The sequence below is a fragment of the Neofelis nebulosa genome, chromosome 4, assembly GCF_028018385.1.
Source record: "Neofelis nebulosa isolate mNeoNeb1 chromosome 4, mNeoNeb1.pri, whole genome shotgun sequence".
In the NCBI taxonomy this organism is placed as follows: Eukaryota; Metazoa; Chordata; class Mammalia; order Carnivora; family Felidae; genus Neofelis; species Neofelis nebulosa.
Genome location: NC_080785.1, coordinates 71322272 through 71335911, shown reverse-complemented (window position 1 = coordinate 71335911; position 13640 = coordinate 71322272). Strand labels below are relative to the sequence as shown.

Below are 13640 nucleotides of genomic sequence, written 5' to 3'. Positions count from 1 at the left end.
TAATTGATAATAACTCCGCATCCTTTTGAATTGGAAAAGAAGCATGTGAAATAGGTGAAGCACTAGTTTAAAGGTCAGTTATTGTGAATAAATGACCTTTGACCCCTCACCTAACTGATCAGACTTGAATTTCTGTAGAAATAAGGGGGTTGAACTAGTTTACTATCTTATTCCTAAGAGTCCCTGGAAGCAGAAACACAGAAAGCTTCCTTTCTGTTTCATGGGAGGGATTTAAAATAATTCAGCAATAATTTATATTTTTACTTTCAGTATCTTTTATACTTTCATGCAAATTGTAGCTTATAAGGCTCTGGAAATTCAGAACACTGTCAGCAGAATAATGAGCTACAGACTATGTTCATGTCAATTGAAATAAGGGATGCCATCATATTATTAAAAGGGATAAAAACGAAGTGAAGATAACTAACATTTATCAGATTATGGCCAGGAGCGGTTCCAAGTATGGCGTTGTGTTACATCACAGTTCTGTCTTATAGGTAATATACTGGAGTCTTAGAGAACTTCAGTTAGCTGCTTAAGGTTTAAAGGCCAACAATAATGGCAGAGCTGGGATTCAACTCTAGACTGAATGACTCCAGAGACACCCCTTCCCCTCATAACTATTAGACCAAACTGTACTTCTGCCCTTCTCTCCTTCTCAGCATGCCTCTCCCCCTTTCGCTTTTTAGTTAATTTTTTTGTATGTAATTATATGAAGAAAAAAACTCTAAAAGAAAGTACACTGAAGTTCATCAGATAGAATCAGTCAGACTCTAAAACATTATTTATTTACTGTTCATAGAATTTCAAACCACATGGTGTGATGGAAAGATCATGGGAGTTGAAATCAAATCCAGGCTGTATTATTTATCAGATGTGTGACCTTGGGCAAGCATTTCAATTTTCAAGGCTACCATTTTATAATTTCTGAAATGCTGCAAATACGACTTGCTCTTCTCATCTCAAGGTTCTAGATGATTAAGTATATGTGACAGTAGAACTTAATTTAAAACATACTATAAAGACATGAAGGATTTTTGCTACAGAATACCCAGATTATCCTTATCTTGACATTTGCTTTCTCCAGCTGCAAGCAGCAGAAAATGAGAAAGTGAGGTGGGAACTAGAAAAAACCCAACTCCAACAGAATATAGAAGAAAATAAAGAGAGAATGTTGAAGCTGGAGAGTTACTGGATTGAGGCTCAGACGTTATGCCACACGGTGAACGAGCACCTCAAAGAGACTCAAAGCCAGTATCAGGCCTTGGAGAAGAAATACAACAAGGCAAAGAAATTGATCAAGGATTTTCAACAAAAGTAAGCAGCTTCTTGGGGCGCCTGGGTGGCGCAGTCGGTTAAGCGTCCGACTTCAGCCAGGTCACGATCTCGCGGTCTGTGAGTTCGAGCCCCGCGTCGGGCTCTGGGCTGATGGCTCGGAGCCTGGAGGCTGTTTCCGATTCTGTGTCTCCCTCTCTCTCTGCCCCTCCCCCGTTCATGCTCTGTCTCTCTCTGTCCCAAAAATAAAATAAAAAAAAAAAAAAAAAAAAAAAAAGTAAGCAGCTTCTAATGACTAAAGAATAGATGTGTGCATCTAAAGAAGGTGTATATCCCATCATTTTGTAACATTTAGTAGAACAGAAAAAATAATCTTGGTTATCCCTTTAAGAAGCATAGTTAGAAAGCATAGTTTTGGAAATCACTTCTATGGTGTTTTCATGTAAGATAATATTTTGTTTATTTTACAGTTTTTTGGCAGTCAGTTATCTCTGGATTTCTTTTTGATAGTCATTCCTAGTAACTATGAAAACATTTAAATTTCTGTCCTTTTCAAAACAACTCTGTGACCAAGAAGCAAGAAGCCCAGTTGAAGTCACGCACACCCACCGTACATACAGAGAGGGCAGCAATTGGGCCTTGATGAGGCTGCTTCTGTCTCTGTTAGAATCAGTAACTGCAGAATTTTCCCACTTCAGATGGTGTCAATACTGACTAGCAAGACCCCCTGCCCTGCCATTTTCTCTTTCTCAGCTGTCGAGAGAAAACACAAGGGCCTCAGTCCCCTGCAGAAGCAGAGTCCTGGCACTACACTCTGCTTTTGCATTTTAACAGCTCTTTCCACACTCATGCTGCTTTGCTTCCCTCTGTTGGATTTTGGTGTAATTTCAGGGAAATTTTTACTGCATTTTTTCATCAGTTTACTTCTGGCCAGTTAGAACAACAAAAAGCAGTGCCGGTACCCTTCCCCATGCCAAGTCTTAGAAGCTAAGTGTATGCATAAGATTCATAATGTCTCTGTCATTTCCTATCACAGAAAGAATGTTTTTAATATTTAAAGGAGATTGCTATAAAATGTTTGTTAAAAAGGGAGAAATTACCCTTTGTGATCATGAATTCAGTACATCACTATTTTAACCCTTCTTGCCAAAAATAGTATACCTAATTTTATTTCATGAAACAACCTTATAACAAGCATTGCCAAATTTTCAGGTTGTAGTCCAGGCTCTCAAAATGGAGATATTTTCTCCCTCTCCCCATATTATCCTCAGGTGTGTAGGCGACAGCTCCCCTCCTCCCCCTTGCAGTGTTTCTGACCCACCCAACCCTTCACCACTGTCATTCACAGAAGGAAAATTATAATTATCTTTTGTAAACTCTTACCATCCAGTTCTATCAGCTTACTAAGCATATGACTTTGTTACGTGTGGAATTATAACTACATGACGTGTAATTATCTCCACTAAACTTACCCAAGGTGGGTCATTAGTCCAGTAGCCTCTCTCTAGATCTGTCTGGGTGTTTTAGAGTCAGGAGTTACAAATGAAAATCACAGTAAGCAGATTCAAAGCATTTTTCCTTACTTTGAGATCCATTAAAATATTTTATTTGCTTTCATTACTAGATACCTTTTTTTTTTCTAACTATGATTGAGTTTTGTCTATTTAAATAGCTGTCCAGTTATTTATCCCACTGTGCCATTTATTGCTTCAAATAAGAATGTTCACATGTCTCCTCATTTATTGGGTATCTGATGCAATCAGATCTTTTATTTTCTTCTTAAGAGAACTTGATTTCATCAAAAGACAGGAAGCAGAAAGAAAGAAAATAGAAGATTTGGAAAAAGCTCATCTTGTGGAAGTTCAAGGTCTGCAAGTACGGGTGAGTTATGTGCTTGGGACTACTAAGGAATAGGATGGTTTTGCTTAGTACTTGGAGAGGAGTGCTGGCTTAGAGTTTCATGGATGGATTTTTTTTTTCCTTAGATTAGAGATTTGGAAGCTGAGGTGTTCAGACTACTGAAGCAAAATGGGACTCAAGTTAACAATAACAACAACATCTTTGAGAGAAGAACATCTCTTGGTGAAGTCTCTAAAGGAGATACCATGGAGAACTTGGATGTCAAGCAGACATCTTGTCAAGATGGCCTAAGTCAAGGTTTGTTTAACCTACCGCAAAAATTGTTTTTAATGACTGTAAAATTTGGCTTTATATTCTTCTTTTTCCTTCCCAGAGATTTAAAAGTTGAAAAATCTTTTCTGCCATGGGAAAGAAAAAAGGTTTATCAAAATAAGAACCTATTATTTCTTTCTTGTTTTATCAAAACTCAATGATTTCATGTAAGGAAATAACAAAATTGAAACTTAAGGCAAGCCAAGTGTTTTTAAGCCATCATAAAATTGATAGACTTAATAAACTACCTTAAAAAAATAAACTACCTTAAAATGATAGTTCGCCCCGTTGGATGAAGCTATACTACTTATGTATTAATAAGTAAAGCTTCCGATTTTTAAGTTATTAGAATGAAGATCTTTTTCCTAACACCAGAAGGCTGATTACCTACTTCTGGTACTTGGAATTCATTGAGTTAAGAAGTTCTGTATCGTTTTATGCTTTTACCTTGGTGTCCTTATATACACTTCCCATTCTTTCCTGTCAAAGACCAAATAAGATCGAAACGCTGGAAATATTTTCTGTTGTAAATGTTTGTCTTGTTTTACATACCTACCATAAATCAGTCACTTACTTTCTTGCACAGACACACATCCATACGTAGGTTGTGTGTATATGAATGTGAATGAATGTTTTAATATTTGTGGTATATTTATAAATTAGAAAATGTATAAGAATTTATCAAGATAAATACACAGGAGTATATAAAACCTTTGGTTTCATCTTTTAAAGTTTGTACCTAGTGGTCCTCGGAAAAAGCGAAAATAAAACAATGTTGTGAATTAGCATTGTCATCTTAGGACAGACAGCTTACAGTCGGTGATTTGCCATGCAGTAAAACTGTCACTAATGACCTATTTAATTCTTTGATGATCTTTCTCACATATTAAAATGTCTCCAACGAGACTTTCCTGATACACAAGGGCTCATTAACACAAGTTAATGAACTTTTAGAACTAAACTCGTAGCCATGAAAAATGAAAAGTGTTGGACATCTTCCTTCAGAGTGAGATCTAGAGATTTGAGACCAATTTACTGCATTTATATCTTTTTGCGAGGCTTTCCCTTGATAAAATATGACATGCACACGACGCCTCTTGGGCAGCTCTAAGAGGAGTATTTGGCACCAGCATCACCGCTAACCGAAGACCTGTGTGTCTTCGGGAAGGTCACTCAGCGTCTCTGGGTTGGCTTTACTCTGTATAATATAAAAATAGTAACGCATCGTTTTTCTATACACCAACATGTGTTTTGAGGTTATATGACTTAGTCCCTGAGGTGAATGAAAGCAAATTTATTAGAGCTTTTATAGGATTCTGGTTTTTGTATCTGGAACTCTCTAAAGATTGATTTCTAAAGACAAATGCCAGAAAAAAATTAGTTTCTTTTTGAATATTTTAATTAAATTGTAGTTTGTAGTAAACATGTGTTTCTACTGTGGCATGCACCAAGTATGATCAGTAACCAGTAGCTTTCCAATGTTCAATTCATTTCTGTTCATTTCTTTCAATTCAGAAATCTGTATCTTCTCAAACATATAATTAATGTTATTTATTAAATTATGTGAGTACAGAAGATAAACAAACTATACTATTAACACGCTGCTTTGGATCAAAACCTTATATTTCTTCTGAACCCTTTTCCTATTCTACACCCTCCATTTTGCCACATAATTATCAGTTTCCCTAGCAACACTGTCGGTTCACAGTGAGATGCAGAGACTACTAATTCTTACTGAAACCAATCCATGCTTGTGCGGTTGAGGTAGAATCAGTCATCTTAGACATTAGCAGCATACATATCAAGCGGCGCTCTTCCAGTTTTGCTGCCGAGGACAGTCAGTGATAAATCTCCTTGAATTTCAATTGCTTGATCACATAAACTAAAATGGCTTGGTCAGTAGCTAGATAGGAATGCTCTGGAAAGCACTTTTCTAAATTGATCCTTTGCGTCTGTTGCTAGGGAACGCTGAAGACCTAGAGGTTTGGAAAAGGAAGTAAACTGCGGACCTGACACAGGCCATTTGACATTTCAAGATCCACGCTCCCCCCCGCCCCCTCCTCCACCTTTCTGCAACAAGATAGGTACAGCAGTTGCTGTCAGTTCTGTTAGTTTCTGCCCCTTAAATACAGGGCCTTTTCTCCCCACTTCCTGTGGACTGTCCAGTTCTGACTTGCTTTCTGAGCACTGGAGTGTTTTATTGATAGGGTGAGTGCTTTAGCATATTTTTAGGCTTTGAGGCAGCTCAGTGAAGTAAAAGGATTATCATTTAAAGTCAATGAAAAATTATGTTAGAATGAAATAGTGAAAGAAGGAGAAAAGAAGGAGAGAGTGAAGGAGGCAGAAAGGGAGGAGGAGGAGGAAAGGAAGGACACATAAGCAGCCATTTCTTCACAGCACTCATGTTCTTCCAGGAATGGGCTTCCCAAATGAGGAGGGATTAATTACGTGACTCTCAACATTGAAGTATTGTAAGTTTTTAGAGTGATAAAATCGTTTTCAGGCCATTCAGAAGTTTACCACAGTTACAGTTCTATTTGAGCACCATTTGTGTGCTTCTCTCTATAAACCAAGCCTATCCAAGTATCTCATTAAAATTTTGATAGAATATATATACAAATCCATAACTTAATATCCTCTAATATATTTTTCTTATCATAATACATAAAAGAAATAGAACAGTTCTTTTCACCAGGAGCCATGACAAATCCTTATTAAGGATTATTACTTAATTATTAAGAGTTATTAATTAGCACTTATTTATTAAATAAACACATTATTTTTCTTGTGTTCTGAGACATGAAAAGTAATTATTTTGCCCTCCTGCCTTGTTTTATGTTAGTCATTTCTTTTTCTTTTTTTTTAAGTTTATTTATTTTGAGGTGGTGCAGGGGGAGGCAGAGAGGGGGGAGAGAGAGAGAGAGAGAGAGAGAGAGAGAGAGAGAGAGAATCCCAAGCAGGCTCCTTGCCATCAGCACAGAGCCAGATGTGGGGCTTGAACTCATGACCCATGAGATTATGACCTGAGCTGAAGTCACAGATGCCTAACCAACTGAGCCACCCACGCACCTCTTGTATTTGTCATTTCTTAGTGCCTCAGTAGTGCTGGTCTATGTAAGAGTTCTCTACCATGTATCCAAGGGCCCTTAGTGACTAGAAATGTCTGTGACTATCCAGGTTTTTAAGTCAGGATTAGAATAAGAGCAGAGAACAGTCATGTTAGAGAGATCTTGGTAGAAAAGGGTTGTAGTCCTAGTTTGATTAAATTCCCTGGAGATCACTTTAATGACATGCACTTCCTGCACTTCAGAAATTCCAGGATCCTTAAGATGAAACTGTTTTCATCTTCAAATATTTCAAAGGCTCTTTTGTGAAAGTTTATGCATATTCCATAGAGATAATGAAAGAAAGACTAAAACTAATTGATAAAAGTTACATATGAAGCAGATTATGATTATCCTTCCTCGAGAGGTTAAAAGTAAGTTTGACACCTTTAGAAAAGTATTTTGAACCCTGAAAGCCTAGTGGCATACTGACTAGTAAGAAGAAAGATGGCTCCGGGGTAGAAAGAACAGTGTTTGTCCCTGCTAACTATACAACAAGGCATGTAACTTGCAGGATAAAGGATGGAGAAGATTAAGTATTTGGTATAGGACAAATACATACATGATATACATTTTAAGAGATGAGAGGGAGTTTGAAGAAAAGGGAAAAAAATGAATAAAATTAGAATGATTTTTTTTTCTGATTCATAGACTTTATGTTAAAGAATGAGACCTGATGTTAAAGGTATGCTACAGGGTATTCTTGGACTAAAAGTAGGCTTTGAATACCTGAAGAAGAATTCATACTTGTTTCTGTAAGTACCATGACCCATTGATACTTTGGAGGTTTAACAGGAACTGGGTCACTTATAGGTTTGTAAACGTAGTTCAAGTATCCCTGTGAATTTTGGGTGTTACTACCAAATGCTTCTTCTTTCTCATACACACTTAGCCATTGGGCCACTAGAGAACACTGAATGTTATTTTCCCTAAAGTGTAAACATGGAAGATTATATAAAACGTTTTATTCATAGTTCTTTAGTTACTTACCATTCCGTAGCTCTAATAAGAACTGTGCCAGAAGTCTTTCTCTTCACATGGAAGAAATGGACTGAAAGTGCAATATGGCAGATTGTAAGAAAGTCTAGACTTACAGCATAAATTGTATCTGGAATTAATTACTGAAACCTGGGTGTCTTTAAAAAAAAATATTTCTCAGCTACTCTCCAGGTAATTTAAGTATATCCTGGATAAAGGAGTATAAGGATATGAAAATAATACCTTCTCGCTTCCTCTCCTTTCCTTTACACTTTTTCCACAAAATGGTTTGACTGTTGCAATAAAGCTCTAGATTTCCCAAAAGTACATCCCTAAGATGGTAGTCTGCACCTGAATCATGGACCCAGGATGCTTGGTCTGAAACCTAGGCCTTGTGGACATGTCAGTGGAACTCTGAGCCTGCTTAGATATTCAAGCCAGTCAATTCTCTGATCATCAGGCCCCACCCACATATATTTGCTTATTGTGAAACAGCTGTTAGCTTATTGGTTTGCATGAAATCTGATTTCTCTGAATTCAATCACTTCTTTGAAATTTACTCTGATTTAAATAAAGTCTTTATCAGGAAGAGCCAGGTAACCAGATGCCATTAAGAGTATCTACCTTTTTTACCCATGTGTTTTTATCCTTATACTTCATTCATTCATATATTGTCTAGAAGTAACTTGGGGAGACACCTTTATATGACAGGATTGGATAAATTGATAGTGGCAAGATAAGAAAGAACAATAAGGATGAGGAAAGAGTGGAACCAGAAATACTGCAAGTATTTATACCATGCTTATAGTATTTCTGAGGCAAGGCCTTTTATCTGGCTCTCAGCTTTCTAGTTGTCAGAAGGAGAGGGGGAAACCATTGTTCATTACATCATTCACAGTGTTCCTAAGATTAAAAAAACAAACCATCTGCTTAAGTGAAGTACAACTATTGGCACAAATAATGCATGATTTGGAGCAAAAGTGATATTAATATTAACATCCTTAATTGGTGATTGTTATTAGGACATTTTCACACAGTGGCCTTCAACGTTAGACTAATGGCATCACACAAATGTATAATGTAAGTTGTGTAAAACTAATTTAAATTATTGGGGAGAGGATGAATAAGACATGACAGTACTTAGCTGTTAATCTAGTTTGGTGCTCAGGTGCTCTTTCATGTATATCAGACAAATTTAGTAACCATGTTTAAAACTTCTAGAATGTATTACTGAGAGAGAATGTTAAAAAAAATCTCACCCTATAATTGTTTTGCTTTCTTTTGGTTTTGTCAGTTTTTGCTTTATATGTTTGAGGTGATGTTAGTAGGTACATACACTTTAGAATTGTCATATCTTCTTTGGCAGATTGACCTTTGATCTTCAGAGAATGTCTCTATTTTTGGTAATTCACTTTAATGTCTACTTTGTCTTACATTTAAAGAGCTATATCGGCTGTCTTTTGGTTAGTGTTTGTATGGTATATCATTTTCTTCTACTGTGTACTTTCAGTATCTTTTGTAAACAGCATATAGTTGGGGTTTTTTTATTACAATTTCTCAATCTCTTTAAATTTTCCCAATTCTTTATTTTTAAGATGCATTTAGAAAGTTGTTATTTAATTTATTTACTTATATGTTGAGTTTAAATCTAAGCTCTTACTATTTGTTTGTAATCTAACAAAAACATCCTTGTTATTTTTATCTGCTTTCTTGCTTTCTTTTGGGTTAGTCAAGTGCGGATGTTTTTCTCCAACTTACTCTTATATTAACTTGTCTTCTTTTTGTGGATACCTACAGATATAGTTTAGAATATTTGCAGAAGAACATGTCCTGAATATTCATTAATATTTTTCCCATTCAACTGATTCTTTTTTTAATCCTCAGACTTTATTGGTATGATTAAAAACATTCTCTTAAATGATGACAGAATTTATGAACATGAAAGAATATTGGTGACTCTCCCTTATAACCAGTATTTTAAATTTGAATATTTGATATTTGCCAGCTGTATTGCTAGTCCTTCCTTATTTTATTAAAAACAATCCATTTATTGGTTCCATGTGAAGTCCTAACAATTATTTTTTAGGGGAATGAGTCCCTACTGCAATTGGATATAAAAAAAATATCTTTCATAACACCTGAAATTAATATAACACTGTATGTTAATTATACTAGAATTAAAAAAAAAAAATTCTTCTGCAGTTGGAGTGTGACCTGCATTACTGAGTAAAGAGTTAATAAAATTCTTCAAAAAGTTGGGGTTTGGGTTTTTTTTTTTAATTCTTTTTATACACTACAGGTGTTGTAGTTCTTAAATGAGCTTTTAATAAATACTGAGTGGCAATAAGTTAGAGTTTATACACCTTGGCAAATGCCTAGGGTATGGTTTTCTATGTAACTAATGGATTACAGGTCTGTATATTTAACAAACAGTTAAGCTGCAGATGGGGTTAATATATTTTTATAAGACTTAAGCTGTGTAACACAGTTTTGTTCTGGAATAGAGTTCCTTTTCTACTCTAAGGTAGGCAGAGTAAATACCCACTAGCTGGCCAGGATTCTCATCATTAAACAAACAAACAAACAAACACCCTACTTATTCACAGAGATAAATACTGAATCCAGAAATGTATTTTATATACATTTGTGTGTGTATATATATATATATATATATATATATATATATATATATATAATGTATTTAGAGGAGAAACATACATAATCATCTTCTTAGATGAAGACATTTAATGAAGTTGAACATTTATTCACAATCAAAAGTTTATTAAACTAGAAATACAAAAGTTTATTAAACTAGAACTTTCTTAACTTGATATGTGAAGCTAACAAGTCTATCAAGCATCAGATTAAGTGGTGAAATGTTAAAATCAAGAATTTCCTTTAAAAAAATTAAGAATACTGTTAACATTTCACCGCTTAATGTACTATGACCTCTTGTATTCAGTGTTGTCCTAGTAAGTACCAGACAAGCAAAAGAAGTAAAAGATATAAGGAATAAAAAGAAAGAAGCATAATTATTATTATTCACTGATAATAAAATTGAATACATAAAAAATGCTCAAGAATGCAGATTATTAGAATTAATAAGAGTTTAGCAGGATGGATGGCTCCAAGAATCATTATATATATCCATTAATTCTAACAAACAGAACATGTTATTTTTGTACAAGCCATTTAAAATAGCAACAAAAAGTATAAGGTAGCTGGTATAAATTTAGCAAAAGAAGCTCAAGACCCACGATAAGACATTCAAGAAGACCTATATAAATTGGAAGAGGTAGGAAACCTCAATATTGTAAACATGCCATAATGCCATATTAACCTATAGGTTTCATTCAGTTCTGTTGAGAATTTGAACAGGGCTTTGTTTTTGATGTTTGGAACTTGGCAAGTTTTTTGGTTTTTTTTAAATTTTTTTTTAACATTTATTCATTCTTGAGAGAGAGAGAAACAGACAGAGTGTGAGCAGGGGAGGGGCAGAGAGAGAGGGAGACACAGAATCCTAAGCAGGCTCCAGGCTCTGAGCTGTCAGCAAGGAGCCTGATGCAGGACTCGAACTCATGAACCACGAGATCATGATCTGAGCTGCTTAACTGACTGAGGCACCCAGGCGCCCTGGTGAATTGTTTCTAAAATGTGTATGGAGGAAGAGCCTGGCCCAGAATAATCAGGATATACTTGAGGAAGGATAGTGTGAGTGTTCTCTCAGATGCTGAGATTCATTATAAAGTAAAAGTGATTAAGGTAGTGGTGTAGTCTCAGTAATTGACAAGTAGACCAGTACAACAGAGTTGAGTCCAGAAACTGACCCATTCAAGACAATTTGAGACTAATGTAGAACTGACACTGAAGAATAGTGGGGAAAGGATGGACTAATAAATGGTGCTGAGAATATCGAGCATTTACATGGAAAAAAAAATAAAATTGGATCCAACCTCCTATCATTCATGAAATAGATTCCAAATGGATTAAAGTCTCAAATATGAAAGGCAGTATTTCAAACTTTTTGAAGAAAATGTAGGAGAATGTGTATATGATTTAAGACACAAAAATTCCAAATCATAAGAAAAATTTATTAATTTGACCACAGTTATATTAAGAAAACCTGATCATTGAAAGACACTATAGTATCTTTATAAAGAACATGGAAAGAGATGCCAGAAAATGAGAGAATATATTTGTAGCCCATTTAAGGAAAAGATTGTTATCCAGAATATGCTCAGAACTCACAATGATCATAGGAGAACACAACTAACATAAAAGAAAAATGGATAACTACATAAGCAATCAATTCACAAAAAAGGAAAAGTAGACTTTGGTAAGCATTCAATCTCATTAGTAAAAAATAAAATGATTTGCGGGGCGCCTGGCTGGCTCAGTCGGTTAGGCGGCCGACTTTGGCTCAGGTCATGATCTTGCGGTCCGTGAGTTCTAGCCCTGCGTCGGGCTCTGTGCTGACAGCTCGGAGCCTGGAGCCTGCTTCATATTCTGTGTCTCCCTCTCTCTGACCCTCCCCTGTTCATGCTCTGTCTCTCCCTGTCTCAAAAATAAATAAACGTTAAAAAAAAATTTTTTTTAATAAAATGATTTGCAAATATAAAATTTCACAGTAATATGTGATAGCCAGCACAAAAGAAAACTCATACAACTATTTTGCTAAAGCAGTTTGGTATTATCCAGTAAAATGAAAGGTTTGCCAAGTCTGTGGCCCACTAAGTTTACTTCTACATGTATATATGCTTTCAGAAGTTCTTGCAATGTGTACCAAAAGACAGGAGTGCCTGGGTGGCTCAATCAGTGAAATACTTTTGTGAAATAACTAGGAGAAAAAGCAGGGGCTATAACTAGAAATGAGGCATAGAGAGGGCTTCAAAAATACTAATTTTACTTTTTAGGCTTGATGGTAGGAACATGGGTGTCTTTTTCCTTCTTTTTCTATATGACTTACATATATGGTATAATTTTTACGTAAATAAGATATTTTAAAGATATTTTAAGTAGCGTAATTGAAAGGTAAGAATGAGGAAAACCACAAAAGATTTTTGGGGACTTATAAAATTTAAGGCTTAATAAGGGGAAAAAAGTCAACACCAAGCAGACATTTACAACAATAAGGAGGTTCCTAAGGTCACTGGACTCCTCCAAGAAATCATTTTATCCTGAGGCTGTAATCATATGTTGTCTTTGTCCTTTTTGCCTTTCCCTGAGCCCTCAATGTTAGTGGCTCTTTTCAGATACCTGTGGATATGAATCTGGGCTAGACCTCTACCACATTTGATTTATTTTCTAACAGAGTCCGAGAGTACATTAAGCATTCACTTTTAGCATTGGAACCCAGGATTTTAAAATAAGGTTAAAGGCATGATTAAAGCCAGAATTCATTAAATGGAAAGTCATTAAAAGGAAAGTGAATGCTTGCACTACATTATCAGGAGTGTCTTCTACAAGAGCATTAGATACAGAGCAATGAGGTAATTATTCCATGCTGTCACATTGTTTAGTTCTAAATTGGAACAGGAGAGAATTCTGGAGTGGATTCAAGCTTGTTTTTATCATGCATACAGATATAATTTCTTGGTAAACTTTCATCATTTTCATTTTTCCTGAACAAATCATTTTCAGCAACTTTTAATCCCCGATAAATAATTTTGACCATGAAATATTATTGAGTTGCACTAATTAAAGAGTGAACATTCCCGGTAAATCACTATGGAAAATTTTAATGAACAAGCCAAATGAATGAGAAATCAATACTTATTGATTGTTTTCTGGCATATCATTAGAGCCAAAATCTGTTCTCTTAATCAAAAAGCAAAGCACCTAAATTGCCTGTCTAGTTTTTTGCAAGTTTTGCATCTGTCTTTGTGTAAGTCATTAAGACTTTTGTTGCCAAATCAAGGAGGCATTCAGAAGGAGGTATTCAGTTGCAAAATGACAACTCTCCTTGGTTCCTATTTCTCACTGCCTCTCTATAAGTTCACAGAAGTCACCAGACCCTTCAATCCAGTGAGGTATGCATTCGTACTAGAAGATATCTGAAGTTGTTTTGATAGAAAACAAGTTATTTTGTCAGAAAGAGCTTAAGCTTAGTAG

General features: G+C 35.5%; 1 protein-coding gene across 16 annotated transcripts in view; it reads left to right on the top strand.

The window, feature by feature from the left end:
• PPP1R9A (protein phosphatase 1 regulatory subunit 9A) overlaps positions 1–13640 on the top strand; it is a 326344-nt gene that overhangs the window by 267141 nt on the left and 45563 nt on the right. For all 16 annotated transcript variants that reach the window (XM_058725032.1, XM_058725033.1, XM_058725031.1 and 13 more), the window contains 3 exons: positions 1088–1317; positions 3060–3156; positions 3261–3432. In XM_058725032.1, coding sequence (XP_058581015.1) covers positions 1088–1317; positions 3060–3156; positions 3261–3432 — 499 coding nt within the window. The remainder of the gene's footprint in view (positions 1–1087; positions 1318–3059; positions 3157–3260; positions 3433–13640) is intronic.